This window comes from Gopherus evgoodei, chromosome 1 (assembly GCF_007399415.2).
Source record: "Gopherus evgoodei ecotype Sinaloan lineage chromosome 1, rGopEvg1_v1.p, whole genome shotgun sequence".
NCBI classification, from domain to species: Eukaryota; Metazoa; Chordata; order Testudines; family Testudinidae; genus Gopherus; species Gopherus evgoodei.
This window is the reverse complement of record NC_044322.1, coordinates 260,896,048-260,923,154: the sequence shown is the minus strand read 5'-3', so window position 1 is coordinate 260,923,154 and position 27,107 is coordinate 260,896,048. Positions and strand designations below refer to the sequence as shown.

Below are 27,107 nucleotides of genomic sequence, written 5' to 3'. Positions count from 1 at the left end.
GTTAACTTTTTCTTACGATGACAGGTTGGCAACCCAGCAGCCCACCCCACCCTCGCCTGGAGGGCAGGACGGCTGCTGCTCACCTCCCACCCCTTGGAGCCGGGTGCGAGCTCCACGGGGCCACTGGGGCCACCTGCCTCCTCCCCGCGAAGGGGCAGCAGCGCCCATGCGCTCCCTGCGCAGCCCCCGAACAAGTCCAAGGGCTGCAGCAGCCGGAGAGGGAGCCTGGTGACGTCACAGGCCCCTCCCCTGCATCCCCCAGTGTGGGCCTTGCCCCGCCCCCTGCGCGCGCCGAGCTGCCGCGGCCGGCGGTGCGCGGCGTCCCCGCCCGGCTCTGGGTTGTGCCCGCGCGCGGGGAGCAGGGGCGCGCGCCGGGCCCGGTGCAGAAAGTGGGCACGCGCGCGCTCCTCCGCCTCCCTTTCACACGCTCACGCAGGTGCCGGGCCGCTCCGCTCCGCTCCCCGCCGCCGGGGTCTCAGCGCGTCTGCGGGAGGAGCTGGGGCCCGCCGCGGCGACTGGGGTAGAGCAGCCGCAGCCGCGCCGCCCCGACTCACGTGAGGAGCCGAGACGGGCCATAAGCAGCAGAAGCCAGGCGCCTCCTGCAGCTGCTGGCACCGGGAGCTACGGCCGGCAGGAGGAGCCCCCTCTGCCCCCGGGGCTATTGCTGCTCCAGTGCTCGCTGCCTGCGCCCGGGGCTGTAGTGCTGCCCCCCTTCTCCCTCCCCGTGTGAGACTCCCCCTTCCCTCCCCCCGCACCGCCCCTGCGCCCTTCGGTGGGCAGCTGCCCTGGTTATCTTGGGGGGGCTGGGGGCGCTGCAGCCCCCGCTCTATGCACGGGAGCCCTGCGGGGTGGATGTGCGGAGGAGGAGCCGCCGAGCCAGCCCAGCCTTGGCTTGCGGGGGATGCCCAGCGGGGCAGCGATGACTTGAGGCTGCGCTTTGCTATGGATGGGATGACATGCTTCATGGTTGCTTTGGTGACGCTGGTGTTCTGGTGCCCCGGTCAGCCTGGGTGCATCGCCCGCCCCTCGGCCCTGCGAACGGGTCTCCCGGTGCTGCTGCCTCTGCTGCTGTCCGTGCCGGCCTTCCTGGGCTCCCCGATGGCAGGTAAGGAAACAAAAGGGAGCCGAGGCCCCATCCGTGGGCTCCTCTGCCTTGCACAGAGCAATGCTGTGGCAGGTTGCCCTGCCCAGGGTTGCAGGTATGGTCCCTATGGGGAGTGAGGCACTGAGGCTTCTTTGTCCTGAGGACTCATGGCAAAAATATGCCAGGGCTCTAATTTGTTCTGTGCCATGTACCAAAGGCCTCTGTGAGGTTGTGTTCTAGGCTATTTTGTGACTGATATTTCACTTAAAAAAACACCACCACCTTATAGATTTATTGCAAGCACTTTTGGGATACAGGTTTGTCCCCCTCTCCCAGAGATGACAGTGTTTATGTTAAAGGTATAAGAGGGGACAGAAACAGTATCTAACTACACTTGAATATCGTCATTCCTGTTCTTCTGTACCAAAACCCTTCTGCCTTGTGTACTGGGAAGACTGAAAGCAAGTCATTGTAACAAATCTCTGTACAGGGAATTTAAAAATATTTTTTGGAGATTTAAAAAGAGAATGTGTGCCCGAAAAGTGTTTTTTGGAAAACATTTTTTTTTTAATTTTAAGGCATAATTTCTTAAAATGAGCAGACAGCCTTATATAAAGCAAGGTAGCTGAATGTCTGCCTATTAGCATAGAGTTAAGGATGTAATTCATGTGGAGTGGTGTCAATTTCCCCCCATCCTTCTAAATCTGTCTGGTAATCAGGTGTTTCTGTCTTCTATGATGTCATCTGAAAGCTGATGTGCTCTTGGAGTCCATGCAGCGAATATATTTCCCACAACTTGCATGCTTCTGGAGGTATTGTTGGGCAGTCTATGCATGTATGGTGTGGTGTTTTTTTGTTTTTTTTGTTTTTTTTTTTCACACGAAAGATAATTTGGATATCCTGAATAGCACTGACATTTGGAAATGTCACAACATCAATCTGGAATAGCATTTGCAGGATTCTAGATATATTGTCTTCTGTGTGAAACCACAAAGTGATAAAATTAGAAAATCTTGCCTAGTATGCAACTACTTTAAAAGCAAATAAAAAATGTAAACATAGCAGGGAGACAACAATTGTCTGAAACTGATTACTTTATATGGAAGGTTAATATTTTGTCAATGCTTAATTTACCAAGGTCTTGAGTTTTTAATCCATTTTTGGCTTTAGCGGTTTAAATGAAACTGTAATGTAGTTAAATTATATTACAAAGATGTGTCATACACACAAACTCCTTATTGTATCACTTTTATCAGTAGAAACTTGTGCCTGCTTAAATCAAGAGATGACATTTCATAAAACAGACCCCTTGTGTTGATGTATATTTTTGTTGAAATCCAAGTTAAGATTTTTATTTAAACACCTTCTTAAGTAATAATGATAACATAATAAACAGTAAGACTTGCCTTAACCAGCCACCCAATGGACCAGCCTAAGCTTGACGTCTAGGAAAGGCTGATTTTCTTTTCATTAAGGGTAAGCAAAATTGAAGTGGCAATGACTGATGTATTTGTAAGTGTTGGATATATTTAAAAAAACGTCTTTACAGATGGGACAGTTACCCATTTTTGGTGATTCTCTGTGCATTTGTACAGTGTATATGTTCATTTTATTAATACTTCATATTTGATATTAGTTCTTATTGTGGTATTGCATGTTTAAGGTCTGATCCAACTCCTCTTCCAGCTGGTGTGGGATTTTCCACTTATTTTAAACAGTTGGATTGGACTCCTATGAAGGTTAAAAACCTCCAGTGAATTTCAGAGATGCTGTATGTAGAATAGAGTTTAGGTATGATATCTTTAGGGAGGTGTCAAAGCTGTCTTCTTCTAGAGGATAGTAAAAATATTTTTAGCTCCTTATGACTAGACAATAAGCGGACTGTGACTTTTTGGTTTTAATTAGCAGCCTTTAATTGCAATGTCTCGGCCTCTGGACATATTTGTGGTGCTGTTTTTATAATTAAACCAGTGTCTAGCCAGCGGAAGCTAATACTCAGAGGAAATATGGCTCATTCACTGTGATGATTTTAGTGTTAAAAGGGTTGGGGAGTATTCTAAGAACACTGCAATAACAAAAATAAAGTTAGTCTGAAGTGCTTTATAAAAGACCTATACAGGAATCTGTCAGTGACGACTTATCCTTGTTCCCTATCCTGATCTTTGCTTTTGGTTTCACTAAAGAAAACAAGAGAGGTGGTCATATGCCCTATTAATAAGCAGTAAACCTTGAGTATTCTCTTAGGATTGCCTGACAGATAACACTGCTTCAGCATCTCTTATTGGCTACAAATTCTTCTAATTGTCAGTGGCATTCATTCTTTAATAGCTGAAGAGCCACTGAAGCAAATGTACCACATAAACTGTACAAGGAGCTTATTACAAGATAATGAAATAACTGTTCTTTACAGCAGTTTACTTCAACTGTAAGCATCAAAGTGTAGATTACTTTTTCTTAATTTACTTTCTGAAAACCTCTGACTTCCAGGAAGTAGAGAGTTATGGTAAATGCCCACCCAACCTTAACTCTGCCCTCTTTGAGCAATACCCTATAACATACATACTCTCTCTGCCTTTTCACTACAACACACAGATGTTACCTGCACCTGGCTTACACTCAACCTGTTCCCCCTGACAGAATACCACACTTGTAAAATTAAACTGTCACTTCACACTTTTACAACCCCATCACAACTGCACATAGGATACCACTTAAACCAGTATCATTCTCTAGCTATCATTAAACCACAAACTGCTTTCAAATCCCACCTAACTAATGACAATATCCATGGCAAAGAAAATCCCAGGGCCCTTCTGTTGACCCAGACTGTACAATTCTGTGTTGACATGATGCAGACTGGAACCTCAAAATACACATGCACCTCTTTTCTTTGATTCCCACACTTTGGGTCCGCAGACCCAGATCTCTTCATATCACAGTCATAATTTGGCAATCTTCCTCAAATTAATCCCCAGATTTCCTCATATCACAAATACACTTCCACCAACCTTCCCCAGCTATTACTTCCGCCATTCTGTTCAGCTACATTTAACACCCTGAATGCAGCTGGGGGTACGTCTACACTACGGGATTATTCCGATTTTACATAAACCGGTTTTGTAAAACAGATTGTATAAAGTCGAGTGCACGCGGCCACACTAAGCACATTAATTCGGTGGTGTGTGTCCATGGTCCGAGGCTAGCGTTGATTTCCGGAGCGTTGCACTGTGGGTAGCTATTCCGTAGCTATTCCGTAGTTCCCGCAGTCTCCCCCACCCCTTGGAATTCTGAGTTGAGATCCCAGTGGCTGATGGGGCAAAAATCATTGTCGCGGGTGGTTCTGGGTAAATGTCATCACTCATTCCTTCCTCCGCGAAAGCAACGGCAGACAATCATTTCGTGCCCTTTTTTCCTGCATTGCCCTGGCAGACGCCATAGCACGGCAACCATGGAGCCTGTTCAGCTTTTTTTTTTTTTTTTTTTTACTGTCACCGTATGTCTACCTGATGCTGCTGACAGAGGCGATACTGCAGCACTACACAGCAGCGTTCACTTGCTTTTGCATGATAGCAGAGATGGTTATCAGTCATTCTGTACCATCTGCTGTCATTGTAAGTTGGCAATGAGATGACGGTTATCTGTCGTTCTGTACTGTCAGCTGCTATCATGGGTGCCCCTGGCTGAGGTCGGCCGGGGGCGCAAAGGCAAAAATGGGAATGACTCCCCGAGTCAATCCCTCCTTTATGGTATCTAAAAATAGTCAGTCCTGCCTAGAATATGGGGCAAGTGTACTAGAGAAGCAGTGTATCAGAGAGCACAGCTGCTCCATGTCAGATCCCGCAGAAATGATGAGCTACATGCCATTCACAGGGGTTGCCCCTGCAACAACCCCACCAGTTGCTTCCCTCCTCCCCAACCTTCCTGGGCTACCGTGGCAGTGTCCCCCCCATTTGTGTCATGAAATTATAAAGAATGCAGGAATAAGAAACAGTGACTTGTTAGTGAGATAAAATGAGGGGGAGGCAGCCTCCCGCTGCTATGACAGTCCAGGCAGAACATTAAGCGGTGCGGGGGAGAGGAGCCCAGCATGCCGCTGCTATGATAGTCCAGACAGTACAGAATCTTTTCTTTACACAGGAAAGGGAGGGGGCTGATGGAGCTCAGCCCCCAGTTGCTATGATGAGGACGGTTACCAGCCGTTCTGTACCATCTACTGGGAATGACCAGGAATCATTCCTATTTTTATCCAGGCTCCCCCGGCCAGCCTCACCTGAGACCAGCCAGGAGCACTCATGGGCTGATGGTGACGACGGATAGCAGTCATATTGTACCATCTGCCACCGGGGAGGGGAGAAGAGCAGATACTGCTCTTCATTGATGCAGCATCGCGTCTACCACCAGCATTCAGTAGACATAGGGTGACATTGAAGAAAGTCAAGAAACGATTTCTTTCCCTTTTCTTTCACGTGGTGGGGGGAGGGAGTAAATTGACGAGCTATACCCTGAACTACGCCGGACAATGTGTTTGAACCTACAGGCACTGGGAGCTCAGCCAAGAATGCAAATACTTTTCGGAGACTGCTGTGGACTGTAGGATAGCTGGAGTCCTCAGTACCCCTTCCCTCCCTCCCTCCCTCCCTCCATGAGCGTCCATTTGATTCTTTGGCTTTCCGTTACACTTGTCACGAAGCACTGTGTAGCCTGGAGATTTTTTTCAAACGCTTTGGCATTTCATCTCCTGTAACGGAGCTCTGATAGAACAGATTTGTCTCCCCATACAGCGATCAAATCCAGTATCTCCTGTACGGTCCATGCTGGAGCTTTTTTTTTGGATTTGGGACTGCATTGCCACCCGTGCTGATCAGAGCTCCACGCTGGGCAAACAGGAAATGTAATTCAAAAGTTCACGGGGCTTTTCCGGTTTACCTGGCCACTGCATCCGAGTTCAGACTGCTGTCCAGAGCGGTCACAGTGATGCACTGTGGGATACTGCCCGGAGGCCAATACCGTCGATTTGCGGCCACACTAACCCTAATCCGATACGCTAATACCAATTTTAGCGCTACTCCTCTCGTTGGGGAGGAGAGTACAGAAACCGATTTAAAGAGCCCTTTATATCAATATAAAGGGCCTCGTACTGTGGACAGGTGCACCGTTAAATAGATTTAACGCTGCTAAAATCGGTTTAAACGTGTAGTGTAGACCAGGCCTGGAGTGCATGCAGGTAAGTCCCAGTAGCTATTGCCAGCTCCAGGGGACAGAGTTAATGTGGTTATGTGTACCATAACTCTTCATTTCCAGGTTTTCAGAAGTTTGAGTTTTGCTGAAGAAATCTTCTGGAACAGCACGAGCTATCAGTAAAAACCCTTAATTCTGTGTTTAGTGAGGGTTTTTTGCCATTTAATTATTACAAAAGTTAGAGATTAACTTTTCTCCATGAAGTGGGGAGAAGTCCTAATGGGTCCTGTGCACTCAGGTAGCAGATTAGCGAAGAAGGAAACTTAGACCAAAACTTTAGTCATCTGTATTTCAGACTTCATTTTCTCTGGAGGCTCCAGTATATTTGAGGTGCTAAACAGCAGAAATTGGGACACTTCAATGAAACGTGTTCGAATGCTCACTTTGATTAAAAAAAAAAAAAAAAAAAAAAAAAGGAGCGAGAGAGAGAAATGACGGGTCAAGAGGGCCCAAGTTAAGTTTAAAGCTGTCTGATGCCTATTAATGTACACATGAAAATAATATAAACATGTGCAGATCATCTCATAGAAGGGCATATTTTAGAAATAATGACACTTTCTATCGCTCATGCTCAGTGTGCTGCAATTTTCTAATGCTTCGAGCTTTTTAGAAATCAAACTTTCATGGTTGGTGCTCTTGATTGAGGACTTCTTGCTTGCTGAATTAAAAAGATAAGCTGTTGAGGGGGTGTGTGTTTTGTAGCAGAAAAAGGAGTGGTCTCCCCCCCCCCACAGAAAAGCCTGAAGATAGTTGAGCATTTCAAAGCAAACATTTTTGTATTTTGTAGAACAGCAGACTTAACTTACAGTATAGTAAGTTCTGATCTTACAGTTTAGCACGATGACGTTTTTGGCCTCTATTTACTGGGATGTAAATGTTTCCAAGGAGAATGGGGTGGCTGAGTGGTTGAAACACTCTCCATTTGTGTTTCTGACTATGGCTTAAACTTCGATTGTAAATTAAATGAGTTTCAGGTGTGCAGCTTCCCATGGGCAGCACTCTAAATCACACAACCATCGCACGTGGTTTGGCACAACTTGGCAGTGTCTGGAGACCAAAATTGAGCATTTATTGAGGAGGTCCGTATAGGCTTGAGTTAAGAATATTGGTGGGGCAAAAAGGGAAGCTTGTATGTCAGCTGCCCCGTGCTCATACTCATTTTAAATCTGGAATTAATGTTGCATCAGGGAAACTCATGTTATAGCTGGGATAGCAGTCATGTGGCACAAGAAGATGTAAAAATCCTGATCCATGTCAGAAGTCTGGTTTGAAGATGTTTTCAATTAAAAGCTGACAGTGACCTTATATCCTGTCCTTATGCTGAAAGATGAAACAGATTTGGGCTGCCAGCCATGGACTTCCAATTCTGCAAAGACGTAATATCTTCCATTCTTAAAGAACAAAAAAAAGTTTCCTTTGTCTTTCCAGCATGCATGTGCTTTTTATAGTAACACAGTAAAAACTTATTTAAAGGAATATAAACTTAATTGCATTTCTATCAGAAAATGTTTTACCTAAGATGATGATAACTGAAAGAGGCTAGAGAATATTGTGTTTGAAGTTGTCACTGGTTGTAGAGAGGTAATATTCAGTCCTAGGTCATGGGCAATGTGGCTTTTGGGGTGAGGGAGATGGAGAGTGGAGAAACTCATATGGAGTGAAAGAAGGAAAACGTACGAGGATTTCTTTTTAAAATGGCAGTTGTTCGAAGTCTTCTGTGGGTTTGGACTAAATGCTGGTGAAACTTGGTTAATGGACAAAGGGCAGGTGAAAGAAAATCAGAGGTGCCTGTTAAACACAGTTTATCTCACACAATCACCAACCACCACAAAAGTGGTGTACATATATTTTAAAATGTTTTTAGCAACCCTATAGTTGTGAACTACTACATTTGTCTGATGGGAGGAAATAAAATTAAGGTAAGGAGCTTCACCTACTAGCTTTCAAGAGATTATAAATGGCTAAAAAATCCAAGAGTTTTGAAGGAACTCCAATGTGAAATTGCTGAACTATTAACTGTGGTATGTAACCTATCTTTTAAATCAGCTACAGTACGTGATGACTGGATGATATTTACTGTGACAACAATTAAAAAAAAAAAAAGTCTCCAAAGGTGATCCCGGTAACTACAGGCTGGTGAGCCTAACTTCAGTATAAGGTTGCCAGGTGTCTGGTTTTTGACTAGAATGCTTGGTCGAAAAGGGACCCTGGTGGCTCTGGTCAGCACTGGTGACTGGGCTGTTAAAAGTCCGGTTGGTGGCGCAGCGGGGATAAGGCAAGCTCCTTGCCTGTTGTGGCTCCATGCGGCTCCCAGAAGCAGTGGCATGTCCTAGGCATAGGGGCAGCCAGGGAGCTCCACGCCCTGCCCCCGCCCCAAGCGTCAACGCTGCAGTTCCCATTGCCTGGGAACTGCAGCCAGTGGGAACTGCAGGGTCGGCACCTGTGGATGAGACTACATGCAGAGCTGCCTGGCTGTGCCTCCCTGCAGGAGCCAGAGGAGGGACATGCTGCTTCCGGGAGCTGCCTGAGGTAAGTGCTGCCCGGAGCCTGCACCCCTGATCCCCCTCCCATGCCCCAACCCCCTTCTCCAGCCCTGATCCCCCTCCCGCCTTCCGAATCCCACAGCTCCAGCCCAGAGCACCCTCCTACACCCTATATCCCCAATCCCCTCATACGCACCCTATCCCAGAGCCCTCATCCCTAGCTGGAGAACTCTCTCACCCCTGCATCCAACCCCCCTGCCACAGCCCCAAATCCTGGTCTCAGCCCTGATCCCTCTTCTGCCCTCCTACACCCCAAACCCCTCATTGCCAGCCCCACCCCAGAGCTTGCACCCCCAGCTGGAGCCCTCCCACACACCAACCCCCTGCCTCAACCCAGGGCCCCCTTCCCATACTCTGAACCTCTTGGCTTCACTCCCTGGCATGGAGCCCCCTCCTGCAGCCCAAACCCCTCATCCCTGGCCCCACCCCAGAGCCTGCACTCCCAATTGGAGCCCTCACCCCCTCCAGTACCCCAACCCCCTGAGCCAGCTGGTGAAAATGAGTGAGGGTGGGGAGAGTGAGCAGCGGGGTTGGATGGAGTGAGAAGGAGTGGGACCTCAGCGAAGGGGTGGGGTAGAGGGTAGGGCAAGGGTGTTTTGGTTTTGTGCGAGTAGAAAGTTGGCAACCCTACTTCAGTACCAGGGCAAATTGGTTGAAACTACAGTAAAGAACAGAATTATCAGACACGGAAATGAACATGAATTGTTGGGGAAGAGTCAGCATGGTTTTTGTAAAGGGAAATCACACCTCACAGTTTTACTAGAATTCTTTGAAGGGAGTCCACAAGCATGTGGACATACTTGTACTTAGATTTTCAGAAAACCTTTGACAAGATCCCTCACCAAAGGTTCTTAAGCAAAGTAAGCTGTCATGGGATAAGAGGGAAGGTCCTCTCTTGGATTGGTAACATTAAAAGATAGGAAACAAAGGGTAGGAATTTGTTCTCTGCCGCAAGGCCTAAAATTCTTGTGCGTAGTGCTGACCAGGATTTAAATCCTGCCCTCTCATATGGTGGTATAATTCCAGATTGCCTCAGGTGGAGACCTTTCTTGGGTTTTAGAGGAGCACAAAATATTATGTGGTGAGGGAGAAGACGATGTACTGGGGAGGCATGGGGATAGTGGAAGGGATACTTCTGATAAACTCTATGTGGGGAGTGTATTAAAAATATTCTTATGAGATTAGGAAGAGCAAACACCACTTTTGGAAGGCTGAACAATATTTGGTCAAACAGGTCTCCATACCAAACAAGAGGTCAGGTTATTCCATGTGATTGTACTGAGCATGCTACTATATGGAGAAGAGACCTGGCCAGTGACCAGGGCTCTGGAGCTGCTCTGCATTCCAGCTCTGGGCTCCGCTGCAAAGCCCTGCCAGTGACAATGGCTAACAAAGAGGTTGGAGGCTTCCCATCATAGATGGCTGAAAATGACATGGAAAGACAAAATAACAAATGGGAGAGTCAGGAACTGACAGAATTGGACATGTTAGAAAATATGATCCAAGTAAGGCGGCTCAGGTCGCTGAGACATGTACACCAAATAGAAGATGGGAGCCATGTTAAGCAAGCATTGTGGGAGAAAAGTGAAAATGAGACAGGCCGAGGAAGAACTTCCAGAAGATCGTGACAGATGATATTGAATGTGTTGTCATCAGCTGGGAAGAACTACTAGAACTAGTGAGTGACCATAATCAGTGGAGGAACTGGACTGATCAATGCATTGGCTGCACAGGCAGAACTAAGGTCTAAGGTAAGGTGTGGGGTGGGAAACCTTCCAGTCAGAGCTATGATTAAAGGAAGAGACATCTTAATTAATCAGAAAAATGTAGGTATTACCTCAGATTTCTCAGTCCTAGTAAACATCAAGGTAGCTTTGGTGGAGCCTCTGTGACCTGGCATCTCCTACAACAGTAGTTTTGGCAACATCTGAATCAGCCCAGAAAACTTAAAGAATAAACATGTTTTTAAAACTTTTTTTTTAAAAGCTGTAAGGGTGGAATCCTGGTCTTATTGAAGTCAATGGCAAACCCTCATGACTTTAATGGGGCTATGCAAGAGGGTTTATAGTCCATGTTCACCATCCTCTACCTTCTGCTGAAAACGTTGGAAAGTTTATTAAAATAAACTTTAGAGTAGAAATATCAGTTCAGGTTTTAGCACTTATTGATGCTAGTTGTTTCTGGCAAAGGAATATCCAGTACCAGTAAATCCAGTGAGGCTGGGTGTGTCTCGGAGTAATAAGTTCATGTATTTTATTTTGTGTGCATTGTGTGATTCAGAGTTCCTGTTCACAAGTTTTATTTTGGAAAGAAACATTTTTGTGATAAGCATGCAGGGATTTTTTTTAGCATTATTTATATGCAAGTAGAGCAAATGAAACAGTAGTTACCAGATTTTTCATAAAGTGTTTTCAGTAATTGTTTTAGGTTCAGTGGTAATTTTAGTTTGCCTAGTGTAACCCCCCCTTGTAATGATGTAAGCTCAAATAGTGTTACTTGATAGAAAACAGACTATTCATGTAACTTGCATCATTTTTCTTTTTTAAAAACAAACTCTTCGCACAGTATTCCTTATTGATTTATATTCTGGATAACATATTTTAAGTAAAACTCAGGTCTCTGTATAGCGGGCTCTTAAAAGCAAACAAAGTGGTTACTTCAAACAAGTAAATACTAGAGTTTTGTGTGTGTGCATATTACAGAATGTATTGTTTTCTGACTTAAAAAATGCATGGTATTGGATTTAAAGTTGATATTTTAAGCTCCGTCTCCCTCAAATCAGTGCTTCACACTTTTATTTCTCTGAAGAGTGTGGAATATTAAAATATCTCTACATGTGTGCATATTCAGACATAGAGGAAGATCTAACAAACACAATCTCCACAAACACTGTTTCTCAGCTGTCAGTCTGTGACCTAAAATGTAGGAATACATTTCTGCTTTGTATTTCCTCTCCATCTATTTTCTTCCCTTCTATCTTGTGCGTTTTTTTAACGTTTTCATCTCTCTTCCTTCTTTTGTGTGTGTCCTCTGCTCCCCTTTCCTTTCCTTTCCTACATGCTGTTCTCCCCTCTGTCAATCTTCAGCTGCTACACTGGAGTGAAACTGACAGGAGCCTGGTCAATTTCATGCTTCCTCTTCCTGGATCACAGAAAAGCTATGTACACAGGAGGATCGGATTCCAGTTTTGTCAGTTTTACACAATTGACAGATTTTCCAGGCCTTACATAATAAGAATGAAACTGTCTAGCCTTGGGTCAGTTTCTTTGGGAATACTGTGGTCCCACAGGGGAATTTTTAGAAAGGAGAGGAAGAGCAAATGCAGGATATCTGCAGTCCCTTGCCAAACTTAAACTTTCCCCCTTCTCATCATTAACTGCAAGTTAGTTTAAGGAAAAACTACATATAAATTTGTCTAAATAACCTTTGCTATTGGTAAATTTTATATGAGCAAAACTTATACTGACACTGTGTGAAATGACAGTTCTGTGACATCTGATTAACTAAATTGGGTTGTAAAGTAGCCTGTATCAGGTAGTATGAAATGATATTTTGAGTAGTTTTCTGTGACATCTAAAAGATGTTGCCATCCAAACTACATTTTTTTTGGCACTAAATGGAAATTGAAAGCACTCAGTAACATGTTTGACCTACAGTATCTGGTTGACTGGTTGAAAAATACATTTGTCAGTACTGGGGATGAAATTTTCTCTAGTGAGCAGAGCGCCTAAGCCATCAACTTCTGCAAAATGTAAGATTTCATTTAAAAAGAACAACTACCACCAAACTTTTGGTAACCTTCTATGACACTGAAATAAACCTAAATGTGAAGTTGGTCTATAAAGTTGCTGGTACTTTTGCCATCAGCCAAAGAGTGAAACTGACAGTGCTGTCATCTGTTTTGTTGTTGTGATTCCAAACCCAATGGGCACCAACTAAAACCTCTCCAGTGCATTATCAAGCATCTACAACCTATCCTGAAGGATGATCCATCACTCTCACAGATCTTGGGAGACAGGCCAGTCCTTGCTTACAGACAGCCCCCCAACCTGAAGCAAATACTCACCAGCAACCACAGACCACACAACAAAAACCTGTCCTTGCAACAAAGCCCGTTGCCAACTCTGTCCACATATCTGTTCAGGGGACACCATCGTAGGGCCTAATCACATCAGCCACAACATCAGAGGCTCGTTCACCTGCACATCTACCAATGTGATGTATGCCATCATGTGCCAGCAAAGTCCCTCTACCATGTACATTGGCCAGACTAGACAGTCTGTATGTAAAAGAATAAATGGACACAAATCAGATGTCAAGAATTATAACATTCAAAAACCAGTTGGAGAACACTTCAATCTCCCTGGCCACTCGATTACAGACCTAAAAGTTGCAATATTACAACAAAAAAACTTCAAAAACAGACTCCAATGAGAGACTGCTGAATTGGAGTTAATTTGCAAACTGAACACCATTGAATTAGGCTTGAATAAAGACGGAGTGGATGGGTTATTACACAAAATAAAACTATTTCCCCATGTTTATTTCCCCCCCTCTGTTCCTCACAACTTCTTGTGAACTGCTGGAAATGGACCATTTTGATTACCACTACAAACAGTTGTTTTTTTCCCCCTCTTCTGCTGGTAATAGCTCACCTTAACTGATCACTCTCGTTAGAGTGTATATGGTAACACCCATTGTTTCATGATGTGTGTGTGTGTGTGTATATAAAAATCTTCCTACTGTATTTTCCACTGTATGCATCTGACGAAGTGAGCTGTAGCCCACAAAAGCTTATGCTCAAAAAAATGTGTTAGTCTCTAAGATGCCACAAGTACTCCTGTTCTTTTTGCGGATACAGACTAACATGGCTGCTACTCTGAAACCTGACAGATTAGAAACTGCTGAGGTGAACTTACCTGTGATTAGGAAAGCAGAACGGAAGCAGGCAATGGGCTTACTCAACATGGAGAAAATGTAGGTTTTTCTCAGATTTGATTCCTGTCTGTATGGCTGCCTACAGTAAAGAGTACTATTTTAGTAGGGGGGAAAAGGTGAACAGCTATGTCTCTGTTCATAGAAGGCACAGATCTGTGAAATAAGCAGGTACTATTCTTATGCAGTAACTTGCTGGGAATTAGATAAATCTTCTTACCCTATTACTTTAGCTTTGGAAGAATCAGATGGGGAGAGGTAGTCTCCAAAAAAGAGAGAGAAACTGCAGAGAGCATGCCAGAAATCCTGAGCTGTGGTAGGTTATGACGCAGTGCACTGTGAACAGTTCCAATTATTATAAGTTGATACAATACTAAGATGCAAAAATAATTCAACAGGTAAGACTTCCCATTTTGTTTGTTCACCCTAATATGACTCTAATTAGACCTCAAATTTGAGAAGCAAAGCCACCCACTCTGAGAAATAATTCAGTCTCTGGGCTCAGGCCATAGTTTTCTCTTAAACAAAGATTGTCAAACAGTAATGAATTATGATATGAATATGGTGTTGTGTTTATATATGGCATTGTTCTACCAAAATCATACTACAGTTGAGTCTTGTTTTAAAACTACATAGTAAACTGTGGGAAAATATTCCACTACAGTTCATAGCATCTATCAAGGTGGAACAGTCTCCTTTGTGACTGCTCTAATTATGATTGGACTATCACATGAGTCTAAGACGTGCTAGTAACATTACCAATTCTAAAGCAACTCTAGGAGTCAGTACAAAAAACATGCAGACAATGCCAGTATTGCCAGATTCAGCAGTAGAATACTTACAAGGAAAGAAGAGACCTTGCCAAAATAGGCTTTCACTGAAATGCATGGTCCATCTGTCATGTTTCTTTACTCTGGTTTAAATGACTCAGGCCACTGCTTTGTGTTTTGGATCATTAACTGATTATTGAGGATTTGTACTGTCATTAACCATATAAACAGGAAAATCTGCAGCAAGTGTGCGCTTCAGTATATAACCTTAGTCATATGTTCCATTCAAGTTTGGGGTTTTATCCACACCGATATGAGATTAATTAATATCTGTTTTATTCGATATTGAGTTGAAGGTTAATTATTTATTTGTTACCTTTCTCTCTAGGCTGCTGTTTAGTCATGCAGAGGTGCTAACATAGGGGTTTCGGTGAGGTACTGTGATAAGTGATCATGCAAAGATCTTGCCTGACACTGACTTTTTAGCTCTAATTATGGATGGTTTATGTAAAGCACTTTTGGAGCTGACTGGTCAGGCTTTTAATGCTCTTGTTTCTGTCATTTTAAATGCAGAATCTTGTGTTCAAAAAAATAGTGGCTCAAGACTTTTATTTAAATACAGCACCGTATAAATCTAAACTTGCCGATATACAGAAAATCTGCAAGTTTGGGAAAGCAGCAGTTTTTGGTAGATTTTTTTATCGTGTATATTTTTTGGTGATCTTATCAGTGTCACTACTGGCAAGAGTACATTGGTCTCTGTTGTTCATATCTTACTATTAATGTTTTTTCTGAAATTCCTTAAATTTCAAATAATTGTCTAGACATATGTGGAGTGTTACTTAATTTTTATCAGGTATGAATTATGTAAAGGGTTTGAAACCCAACTCTATTAGCCTGAAAATTTATGGAAGTCAGCCATGGGTGGGAGGCAAATATATAGATCATGGTAGCAAGGTCCTTGTCTGAGAGGAAAGGGTATAATCAGCTGGCATGCTTGAGGTGGTTGTGACGAGTACCCCTCCCTGGGTGCAGCCTGGAACTGGGTACCACTGAGCCCTCTGACACACCAGCCTGGTTTTCCTCTCTCACTGTGCTGCCGTGACAAACTGCAGACGGCTCCTGGTCCTATACTTCCACCAGCATTCACACAGGCAGGAACACATCCAGCTGCAGTTACTGAATGAACCACCAGTAGAGAGGCTACAGCCAAAATACCCCCAGTTCTCCCATCCCAGGACCTCAGAGCTATACCGCCCTACTCGGGTCAAAAACCTGACGAGTATGAATCATTACCGAGTTTGCCCCCCGCCCCCTGATGTGGAGAGGAATATGCACAACAAATTTGTGTTAACCAAGCTGAGATTTTCCCAAACACACTACTCAAATACACATGGGTTAAGATAAAATATAAAACAAGTTTAACTACAGAAAGATGGATTTTAAGTGATAGTAAACAGATCAAAGCAGATTACCTAGTAAATAAACAAAAACGTAAATTAAGCCTAATATACTAGGTAGAATACCAGAGTTGGAAGAGACCTGAGGAGATCATTTAATCCAACCCCCTGCTCAGAGCAGGATCAATCTCCAGTTAAATCATCCAATATATTTTTGCCCTATATCCCTAAATGACCCCCTCAAGGATTGACTTTACAACCCTGAGTTTAGTAGGGCAATGCTCAAACCACTGAGCTAGATAGGATCTGAACTAGCAATATCTCACCCTGACTGACTGATACAAGCAGGCTTACAGATTCTTGAGGTACAAGCTTCATCTGCTTCGCAGCCTAGGTCCCCCTCCCCTGTTCCAGGTCCTTTGTTTTCCAGAGGTTCTTTCAGGTATTGAGTTTTTGGGGAGCGAAGACAAAGCATGATGTCACTCCCCAACTTATATAGTTTCTCCATATGGTGGGAACCCTTTGTTCCAAGCTAAGTTCCCAGCCTAGTTTGTAGAAAAATGCAGGTACCAAAATGGAGTTCACTGTCACATGGTCTGGTCACATGCCCTTGCATGACTTGCTGAGTCATAGCAGCCGTTATTCATAGGCTGGCTGAAGAGCTCTCAGATGAGGAAAAACCTACTCCATGGTGGTCCATTGTCTTTGCTGATGGGCCATTAGCACGGTCTAGCTCAGGGGCAGGCAAACTGTTTGGCCTGAGGGTTTTGGAAATTGTATGGAGGGCCGGTTACGGGAGGGGGTCGTGCCCCAGCCCCCACCCCCTATCTGCATCCCTCCCCTGGGACACCTGCCCCTTCTAACCCCCCCGTTCCATGACGGCCCCCTGGGACTCCTGCCCCATCCACCCTCCACCCCCTGCTCCCTGTCCCCTGACCGCCCCCAGAACCTCCGCCTCTGCCTGGCCCCTCCAACCTCCCTTCTCATTCCTGATCACCACCCCGAACTCCCCTGCCCTCTATCCAACCCCATGCTCCCTGCCCCCTTACTGCGCTGCCTGGAGCGCTGGTGGCTGGCGGCACTACAGCTGTGCTGCTTGGCTGGAGCCAGCCACGCCATTGCCACTGCACAGCACAGAGACCAGATCAGGCTGGGCTCTGCAGCTGTGCTGCCCCAGAAGCTCGCAGCCCACCGCCCAGAGCATTCCGCCATCAGCAGTGCGAGCTGAGGCTGCAGGGGAGGGGGAACAGCAGGGTAGGGGCTGGGAGCTAGCCTCCCAGGCCAGGAGCTCAAGGTCTGGTCAGGAGGGTCCCGCAGGCCATAGTTTGCCCAGCTCTGATCTAGCTTCTTCATTGTTGTACCTGACAGGCTAGTTGTGGGTGTTTCCAACTTTAACATCTTTCAGTAACACATACATAGCAAAACTTCATAACTTCACATACAATTATAGCACCTACAATCCAATGAGATATTAATGATTAGCTAGATCAAAACTTTTAGAATGATACCTCACAAGGCATACTTTGTACAAACCATATCATAATTATATGACAGTGGTGAATATGGGGGTGCCAGGGTGTTGCTTTGTGGCACAGAGTGTCACAGTGATAAGACTTCTTTCTTGCTACTGGTGCTTCTTGAGATGCAAAGGACAGGAATGAATTACAAACATCTGTTATGGCTGGTCTAGGTATACTTGGTCCTGCCTCAGTGCAGGGGGCTAGATTAGGTGATCTTTTGAGGTCCCTTGCAGCCCCAACACTTCTGTGATTCTGTGAACCTGAAGTAGTGCCAGGCCAGGAGTTCTCAACCTGTTTCTCTCTGAGGCCTCCTTTGGCATGCTATAAAAACTCCAGGGGCCAGTATTGGGGAGGCCTTCAGGGCACGGGCCTTGAGCGTAGGCGTAGTTTGATTTCTGTTTGGCGGGGCAGGGGCCAGTGGGGCTCAAGCCACCTCTGCATTGTGAGGTCCAGGGAGAGAGTGCCACCTTCACCCCTTGGCTCACCTCAGCAGGCCACCCAGCCTGTGTGGGCTAGGGGCCGGGTGCAACCCAAAACTATAACTCAAACTTGGGGGGTGTAGCTCAGAAAGTTTGAAAACAGCATAGGGTACAGGGAGCGGGTAGCTCAGGGTGCAGGGATGGGGGTGGCTAGGGACTGTGTGTAGGCATAGGGATAGTTCAGGGTGCAGGCAGGGGTTGCTCGTGGTTGTGTGCAGGCAGGGGGGTAGCTCAGAGTATAGAGAGAGGGATATTAGGGGCTGTGTGCTGGTAAGACTCCCCTGTGGTCCCAGTTCCCGGTGGGATCTGCCAGCCATGGAGCCGGGTCTCCCCACCAAGTGGCTCTTACTGGCTGCCTCTGTGGGAGCAATTGGGGCTGGGAGCTGAGGACCAGCTTCCATCTGGAGCACCAGTAGGAGAGGAAGGAATGCTGCCTGCTCCATAGCACCAGCCAGAGCAGCAGCTGCCTCGCACTGCTTGGCTCCGGCTTTCTGCCTCTGACCTGGTCCGGGGTTGGGGAGAAGAGAGGGGGAGGGGACTTGGGTGTGTGTGTGGAGATGCTCTCAGGACTGTCATGATCTTGTGGTGCAGTTTGGGGGAGGATAGTGCCCTCCATGTCCCCAACTCTGCTGATGGGCTCAGGGCTTCTGCCCTACAGTGAGCATCAGGGCTCCGACATTCAGCCCCGCACCTCCTGGTTTCAGCCCTGCAGGGGGCCGAGGAACTCTGGTTGAGAACCCTGTACCAGATGACAGCATTGTCTTGATAACTGGCAGGCAGATGCCTTTGATGAAGGTTGGGGTCAGTGCCAGGGCTGGCTTCTTGAAGGGTTTGCTCCTTCCTAATAGCATCTCTTCCCTCCTGAATTAAGTCTGAGCCATGTATGTTTTATCTAGGTGCTGGTCTTTCAGGTAGAGTGATATCTATAATTACTGCATCTGGTTATGACATTTAAGGCTAAATGTTGTCATATTGATGGGATTTGAACTTGAGGCATCTCATGACTGCTTGTAGAAGCTTAATTTACAAGGGATGTGAATGATACCTGGTTAAATGCATGGATCTAACTCCTATTTAAAATTTCAGTTGATTATATTAATACTCCAACAAAACAATATACTACTTGAGTGTTTAAAATCATGCAGACTTAAATGTTTTGCTTTAGCGCACCTTGCAAAGTATGCAAGAATTTTGTTCTCCATAGGTGTAAAGACAGAGTGAATTTAGAAAAAAATCTGTTTTTCTTATTATTTTTATATATATCTCTTCTGTCATTTCTTAGAATTACAAACGTAATTTGACTGAGGAACAAAACGATACTTTTTTATCAACTTGGATTAGAACTGGTTAAATCAGGAGGAAAAAATGTCAACCTTAAAATACTAGACTGGCTTAACGTACTAGAAAGTTAGTGGACCACGGTTTTAATCTTGGCATTGTAGCTGGATAAAGAATTGCAAGCATATCTAGTGGTGAGTATTGAGATTTTAGCTGTATAATAGCTAGACAAAGGAGTTGTTTTGTAAAATTGCTTCTTGTGAAAGGACAGAAATGGTGATTAATTTACATGAGTTGATAGAGCAAAACTATTTGTGATGATCAGCGCTAAAAATCAGTAATGTTTGAGGCTTCAGTATTGGGGAATTTAAATATTAATCTGTTAAATAGTAATTTTTGATAAAAGCCAAATTTTAAAAAAGCAAGCCATGAAATGATTTGCTTGATAAACTTTTTTGAAACAAAATTTTTTGTTGAAAAATAATCTTATTAAAATCACATGCATCCGACGAAGTGGATATTCACCCACGAAAGCTCATGCTCCAATACGTCTGTTAGTCTATAAGGTGCCACAAGACTCTTTGCTGCTTTCACAGATCCAGACTAACAGGGCTATCCCTCTGATAATTAAAATAACAATTTGTCAAGAAAAACTAACATTATCAAAACTTCTTGTTTTTAATGGAAAAATTGTGACATTTATCGCAATTGTTATAAAAGCTATCAAGGGACTTTTTTTTTTCCTCCCATTTACTAGAATCTAAGTTTTTATAGAGGAAAAAGGTTGGATTAAAACAAAAAAAGGCAAAAAACCAAACAGGTTCTGCTTTGAACTCTGAAAAGTGAAAACAACTTCAAATTATTTCATAAAACTGAATTTTCTACCAGTTCTGGAAACCAGCTATTTAATACTTGATGTAAACTCATTTTAATCCTAAAATGATATTAATAGTAGCACTGAGATATGTAAATGTCCTAGAATACTTTCTTTTGTAAATAAAAATCAGTGGAATGAAGCAAACTACATTTTTTTGATAATTTAGCAATACTATGTATGTTCTTGTACTAGTTTTAGTATTTCATAGGTATTTAGTATCTCATATTTTGCGATATACTCTCTGCAGCTGTTGCCATATTAGATGATGCAATAACTTTTTTGTCATAGAATATTTCAATTCACATAGTATATTGCAGGGTACAATTCGGGGAATTGAAGTGTGCTTCTGAAATTCAAGATGTACTAAATGTGTCACAGATGTTGTTTTCCTGGCCTTGCAAGTGAGACTTGAACTGACTTTCTCAGCTGCAGGGACATCACTGGGAGTTGGTTACAGTGTGTTTTTATGGGAGCCAAATCATTGAAAGAATACTCTAACAAGGCACATGCTGTGATTAAGCGTTCACTTTAGATTTTAAAAAAAACAACCCCAAACCCTAATTAGACTCAATTAAAAAATTGTATCTCAGTGTAGCCACTAGTACAGCATACCTGCTTTTTATTTATTCACTAATATGCATAAACAAAGAAGCCAAACATCAGGTTATGTAACTTCTGGATGGTTATCAATAATAGTTACTTGTTAGGAAGCACTAATTAAAAAAATCAATTATTTGATCCACAGTTGTCTGAAGTTTCCCAAACTGAAATACATGAACTGGGTAAGATACAGCTATCTCCCTGACTCTTATTAAAAAAAAATTAATAAATATGTTAATATATAGCAGCCTATGGAACTCCTGCCTGGAGGCTGTAGGAAAATGATGACCCAGAATCTAATAATAGTGCTCTTTTTGGAACAACCGCTATGCTTCTCTTGAAATAAATGGCAAAATCTCCACTGATTCAAATGGAAGCAGGATTGAGCCCTCTGTCTCTCCTTTTCGCTTGGGAGATTACATATAAATAAAGAGTTTTAGTGATGGAGAATGTTGGTCTATGTGCTGGCTGGCTCGGAGATAGCTTGTGGAAAAATAAATCAAGATAGTAGTTGTTTCTCTATCTCTGCAAAAAAACCACCATGTGGAGTATGACAACTGGAAGAGTAACATCCAGTCTAATAAATCAAGCTTTTGGTTGACATCTCACACTCTCTTGTAATGTAGTTTTGAGACCTCTGGCTGTGTAGATTTCTGTCGGTGGGAGGGGAAGGCATTATCACTTGCATAAAGGCAGCCTGTCTGAAAGGCAGCTAGGTCTAGATTAAAACATGAATTTCTGCAGTGGTGAAAACTTTCTTATCAGTCAATGTAGTCTGGTATGAATATTAATATATTAGAGATTTAATCCTAACATGTTTCATAAATTTCCGTGCCATGTTTGCCATTTACCAGAACCATTTATGTTCTAAACCTGAGATGAGCTGGGAGGGAACAAATCTCTCAGTAGTTCTGTTAACTCTATTCTGAAATATAATATTTTGATTCTCTGTATTTTGTCAAGTGAAATAATGATGGCACCATCACAAGAAGAGAATCATACTGACATTGTCCTTTCTGTGGTTACATCAACTAAACTACACGTCCATTTTCTTCACGGCTGCAGTTTTCCAGGAGGTGCAGGGATGACTGTGAAAAAACCTGATGGATAGGTAGAGAAGGCCCGCATTAGTGGCAGAGCAAAGTGGATTGTGAATAAGAAATGAGAGGTCACATAGCAATGAGAAGACCTGAGAGAGACTTGAAGGAGAAGACAAACTTGAATCTGAGCCTGCGGAACAATTCAAAGAGGGGAGGGAGGGATGGCCTGTTTCTGGGGCCTTGAATGACCAGTGTTCCACACCTGACACCAGGTGCAAGTTTTGTCCCAGCATCCCCAGGTTTAAAACAAATAAAAGGACATTCTTCTTCACACAGCACACAGTCAACTTGTGGAACTCCTTGCCTGAGGAGGTTGTGAAGGCTAGGACTATAAGAGCATTTAAAAGAGAACTGGATAAATTCATGGAGGTTAAGTCCATTAATGGCTTATTAGCCAGGATGGGTAAGGAATGGTGTCTCTAGCCTCTGTTTGTTTGTCAGAGGGTGGGGATGGATGGCAAGAGAGAGATCACTTGATCATTACCTGTTAGGTTCAATCCCTCTGGGGCACCTGGCATTGTCCACTGTCAGTAGTCAGGATACTGGGCTAGAAGGACCTTTGGTCTGACCCTGTACGGCTATTCTTAGTTCTTATGTTATGTTCTCATAAGTTGACATTATCTTGGACAGTTTTACTCTCCATTTTCAATGCTCCAGCTGACAATTCAGCAAAGACAGATGGTAGGGAATACCTGTACAGGTGGTTAAATGTAGATGAGATCCTGAATGAAACTGACTGATTCACTGAATTATGAAGAGATCCGTGAGTATTTTCTAAGGTGCTCACAACATATAGGATGCCTTTATGGTTTAGTCATGTGAGTCTTCCTTGCTGCTGACATATATGACCAACGAGTTGTATTTGCTAACTTTTACTCTCATGGAAAGTGAGGATTTCTCACCAAACATCCTTCACAAAAATGATGGATTAGGCAAAATCCTAGGTTTTGGAGACCTAATCACGTAAAACCATAGTGAATTAGGAATGGAATTGAACATCTACAACAGCTTGAATGAAGGCACTGCTGCGTTCCAGTTAGTGCTCTTGTCTTGTCCAACTAAATTGTGTTTTGAATAATTAAGTTCTTGACCATTGGCTTTTGGGCACAAATAAGTTTTGCTGGTACCCAGACAAAGATTTTTAGTACAATGACCCAAGAGCCTATTTTTCTACCAACCTGGAAGCAGATGGGGAGCACTCATTTCTTTGTGATTCTATTCCTTAGATTTGCAAGATGAGGAGATGGCTTACACTGGGTGTTTTTGCTAAAGGCACCAGTCAACTAAAGTGTATATATTTAGTCGCCTATCTACTGATGATGATGTTGTTGTTGTTGTTTGTTGTTTGTTGTTATTTGTAACATTTGGTTTCTTGATTATCTTGTAATTAAAGTTAGAATGACACAGTTGCATTTTTATTTTTTTAAGAAAGCGGTGACATTTTATAACAAGACAATAAAATTACAGGTAGAACAGCATGCTCTGAAATAGTTACGTAGTAGACTAACTTCGAGTTTACCTTGCTATAATAGTGAATGTTGACACTTCGCTAGAAGTCTCTCAGGGGAAGCTTCTAAGTAAATAGCTACAAAAACTACTGGGTTGTTTTGTGCCAGGTCTGCTTGACTACTATGAAGAATGGTCATTTTTATTGACCAGCTGCAGTGTTTATGAGCAGTGCAGGATTTCAGTCCTTCAGCGTTTTGCTATCCTGGTGTTCTAGGATCAGATCAGTTCAACATAAGTAGTCTTGGAGGAAAATATCTCTGTGAAAGCACAATTTTATTTCAGTCTCGATGGAAATTAAAGCAATTGTTGTTTGTTGTTATTTGTAACATTTGGTTTCTTGATTATCTTGTAATTAAAGTTAGAATGACACAGTTGCATTTTTATTTTTTTAAGAAAGCGGTGACATTTTATAACAAGGCGATAAAATTACAGGTAGAACAGCATGCTCTGAAATAGTTACGTAGTAGACTAACTTCGAGTTTACCTTGCTATAATAGTGAATGTTGACACTTCGCTAGAAGTCTCTCAGGGGAAGCTTCTAAGTAAATAGCTACAAAAACTACTGGGTTGTTTTGTGCCAGGTCTGCTTGACTACTATGAAGAATGGTCATTTTTATTGACCAGCTGCAGTGTTTATGAGCAGTGCAGGATTTCAGTCCTTCAGCGTTTTGCTATCCTGGTGTTCTAGGATCAGATCAGTTCAACATAAGTAGTCTTGGAGGAAAATATCTCTGTGAAAGCACAATTTTATTTCAGTCTCGATGGAAATTAAAGCAATTGGCTTATGGGGACTGAATGAAAATAATCTTAGCTTAACTAGATGTTATCTTCCAGATTTGGCAGTTATTGTTTTTTAAGTGCCAGACCATCGTTCAAGTGCTAAATCGTCTTTTACATGGTGTTGAACTGCTAAGTCAGAACCTGAGAGCGTACACCTGGAGATTTTGTATCTGAACTAACTACTGCAACTGAAAATTTGCTCAACTGAACAAAATTTTTTGCACAGTAGAAATATTATAGCTTTTAAGATTTTATCAGTTGCGTAAAAAATATAATTTGATTCATCGAGCTTTTAAAGGTAAAGACAAGTATTTACAAAGGTATTTTTAAAAAACATTTATTTTGTTTTAGGTGTGTACTGAAAATTTATAACACTTTTAAAAAAAAAAGCATTATTTGGCTGATACTCTCCGTAGCTAGGTGGCAGGGTCCTTCTGCTGGCAGCTGTTGGAAACACTTCATGGAGATGTAATAGTAATTTAAAAGTAATCAGTAAACCAGCTTAAGGGACATGTGAGTAGCTTTTCAGGCAGAGGGAAATATGTCTGGGACAGAAGCCTCTGCAGGGAAGCCCTTGGATCAGCAGAGAGCGCTCAGGCTGAAGTTCACATTTTTGTTTTGAGTTATCAGTAAAGCCAAACCCCGGGAAGGGTGTAAGTTGCACTAAACCTAGTGTGTGCGGATGTTTATTAAGTGTTACCCCATGAAATTTGCCATTTTGCTCCTTGAAAAATGGCTGCTTTGATTTGGGGGCGGAGGGGGGAAGTGGTATTCGGCCTTAGTTGCTACTTCAGCTTTGTTTAGGACTAGCAGCCATGTACAGGATCCAAGTGTGGCTTAGTGGATTTTGAACAAGTTCATGGAACAAACTGTTGGTTTTGTCAGCAATCTGGAGTCAATTGCACCACTATATTATGTCTGGCCGAAAGGCATTGTTTTTATTCCCTGCACTACATGGAAAAAGTAAGGAAGCCATCACATTTAAGTTTCTTGTTTCCAGTGGGGTGAGTGGCATATTAAGGGATTTAAAAAGCAGCTGAAAACTTAAAAGAAAAAATTAATCGAATCTTATTAAGGTAACACTAAGGCCATGTCGACACTCCTGCCTATGTCAGCAAAAGTTATGCTGCTCAAGGGTGTGAATATTCCACCCCCCGAGTGACATAAGTTACACCAACATAAGAGCTAGTGTACACAATGCTATGTTGGTGGGAGAACTTCTCCCACTGACACAGCTTATGCAACTAGTGGGGTGTTTTTTTGTATGCCAATGGGAGAAGTCTCTCCTGTCAGCATAGAGCATCTTCACTACACAGAGTGCAGTGGCAGAGCTTTAGCACTGTAAGTGTACACAGGGCCTAATTTCAGATGCAGTCTCTCCATTCCTGTAAATAGTATGTTCTTTAATTGTTTTTTGTGTTGCTCACTCATAATATAAATATATGTATTACAAGATTTGTGAATTGCACAGAAATAAATAGCTCAGTGCATTTTTCTCATACTATTCTTAAGCTGAATATCTCTTGGAAATTGTTGGTGTCCTAGTGTGTGACATTGAAGACAAGGGAGAGGATAAGGCATCTATCAATTAGAACCATGTTTTGAGACCTATGAATGCAAAATCCCACAGAATGAAAAGCTGTCTACTGAAAACTCATCAATTTTAGACATATCCTGACTTCACAGCTTTAAATGAAACTCATAGCATGTTCTGCTTAATATTGCCCATCTCCCTCTCTGCCCTGCTAACCCAGTGCTATTGATCACCTTTTTCTAAAATTGTTGGATATCGGAGTGGGATCATTTCTCTGAAGATAATTTTTGAACATTTTCTGCAGTTGCCAAGTGGAACCCTAGATGTAGGAAAATGTTTAACTGTGGCTTGTACAATATGTACATAACCTACAAAAACTCACTAAGTGAAGGTGTAGATGGACAGTTTAAACATTTTTTTTTTTATGGAAAGTGGCTTGAAGGAGTTAAGTCATGATTCTATGCATATTACAGGATTTTGTTTCATTTTTGTAACAATATTGCAACATATTGTAGCATAAATTTTGTGCTATACAGGAATGTCTTATGGCATGGCTGGCTTATTAATGCATAGGGTGAAATAAGATGTGGCAAAAGCTGTGAGGAGATGAGGGGACAGAGTATCAAAGATCAGTTTATCATTTTTAAAAGTGCTAATATTATTTTATCTGAAATTGCTTAATTCTCTGAGAAAGCCAGAAGGCTTGTTGATTAAGGGGGTGAACAGACTTCTTGACTTGCAACACCGCTCTTATTTAGGGCTTGGCTACACTGGAGAGTTGCAGCGCTGGTGGTGGGTTTACAGCGCTGCAACTTAGTAACTGTCCACACCTGCAAGGCACATCCAGCGCTGCAACTCCCTGGCTGCAGCGCTGGCTGTACACCAGCGATGCAGCACTGCTCATCAAGTGTGGCCACCAAAAGCGCTTTTATTGGCCTCCAGGGTATTAGGAGGTATCCCAGAATTCCTGTCCACAACAAACTGGAAGAATGGCTGAACTCTGAGCTCTCCGGAGCAACTTATCTAAAAAACAAACACAGCTGCTCTTTGCTCCAGTGAGTGACGAGCGGAGGCAGGGGAATTGCTTTGGAATGTTCACAGCTGTTTGCTTGATGAGAGAGAGGAGTCCGTGTTGAGCAGCTGCTTATGTGGTCTGAAGGCTATTTAGGAGTGCATAATTTGCATTTAGTGAATAAGAGAGGAGCGGGGGAAGGGGTCAAAACTTTTAAAATGATTGAAGGTTGGTGCTGTGTATCTTCCAGTCCTTAGAACTTGCAAGGCAGGGAGCTGAGAACAGTGTCAGCTCCAAAAATCCACTCTCTCTGTCTCCCCCACACTCCCTGTCACATTCCACCCCACCTCTCTCTTTTGAAAAGCACGTTGCAGCCACTTGAATGCTGGGATAGCTGCCCACAATGCACCACTCCCAACAGCGCTGCAAATGCTGCAAATGTGGCCAC

The 27,107-nt window shown here is 43.3% G+C and overlaps 1 protein-coding gene across 3 annotated transcripts in view; it reads left to right on the top strand.

Moving 5' to 3' along the window:
* The first annotated feature begins 568 nt into the window (after window positions 1–568).
* The window catches only part of KIAA1549 (KIAA1549 ortholog), a 233,722-nt gene continuing 207,183 nt past the window's right edge, over window positions 569–27,107 (top strand). For all 3 annotated transcript variants that reach the window (XM_030544259.1, XM_030544254.1, XM_030544249.1), the window contains exon 1: window positions 569–1,105. In XM_030544259.1, coding sequence (XP_030400119.1) covers window positions 829–1,105 — 277 coding nt within the window. In that variant the 5' untranslated portion in view covers window positions 569–828. The remainder of the gene's footprint in view (window positions 1,106–27,107) is intronic.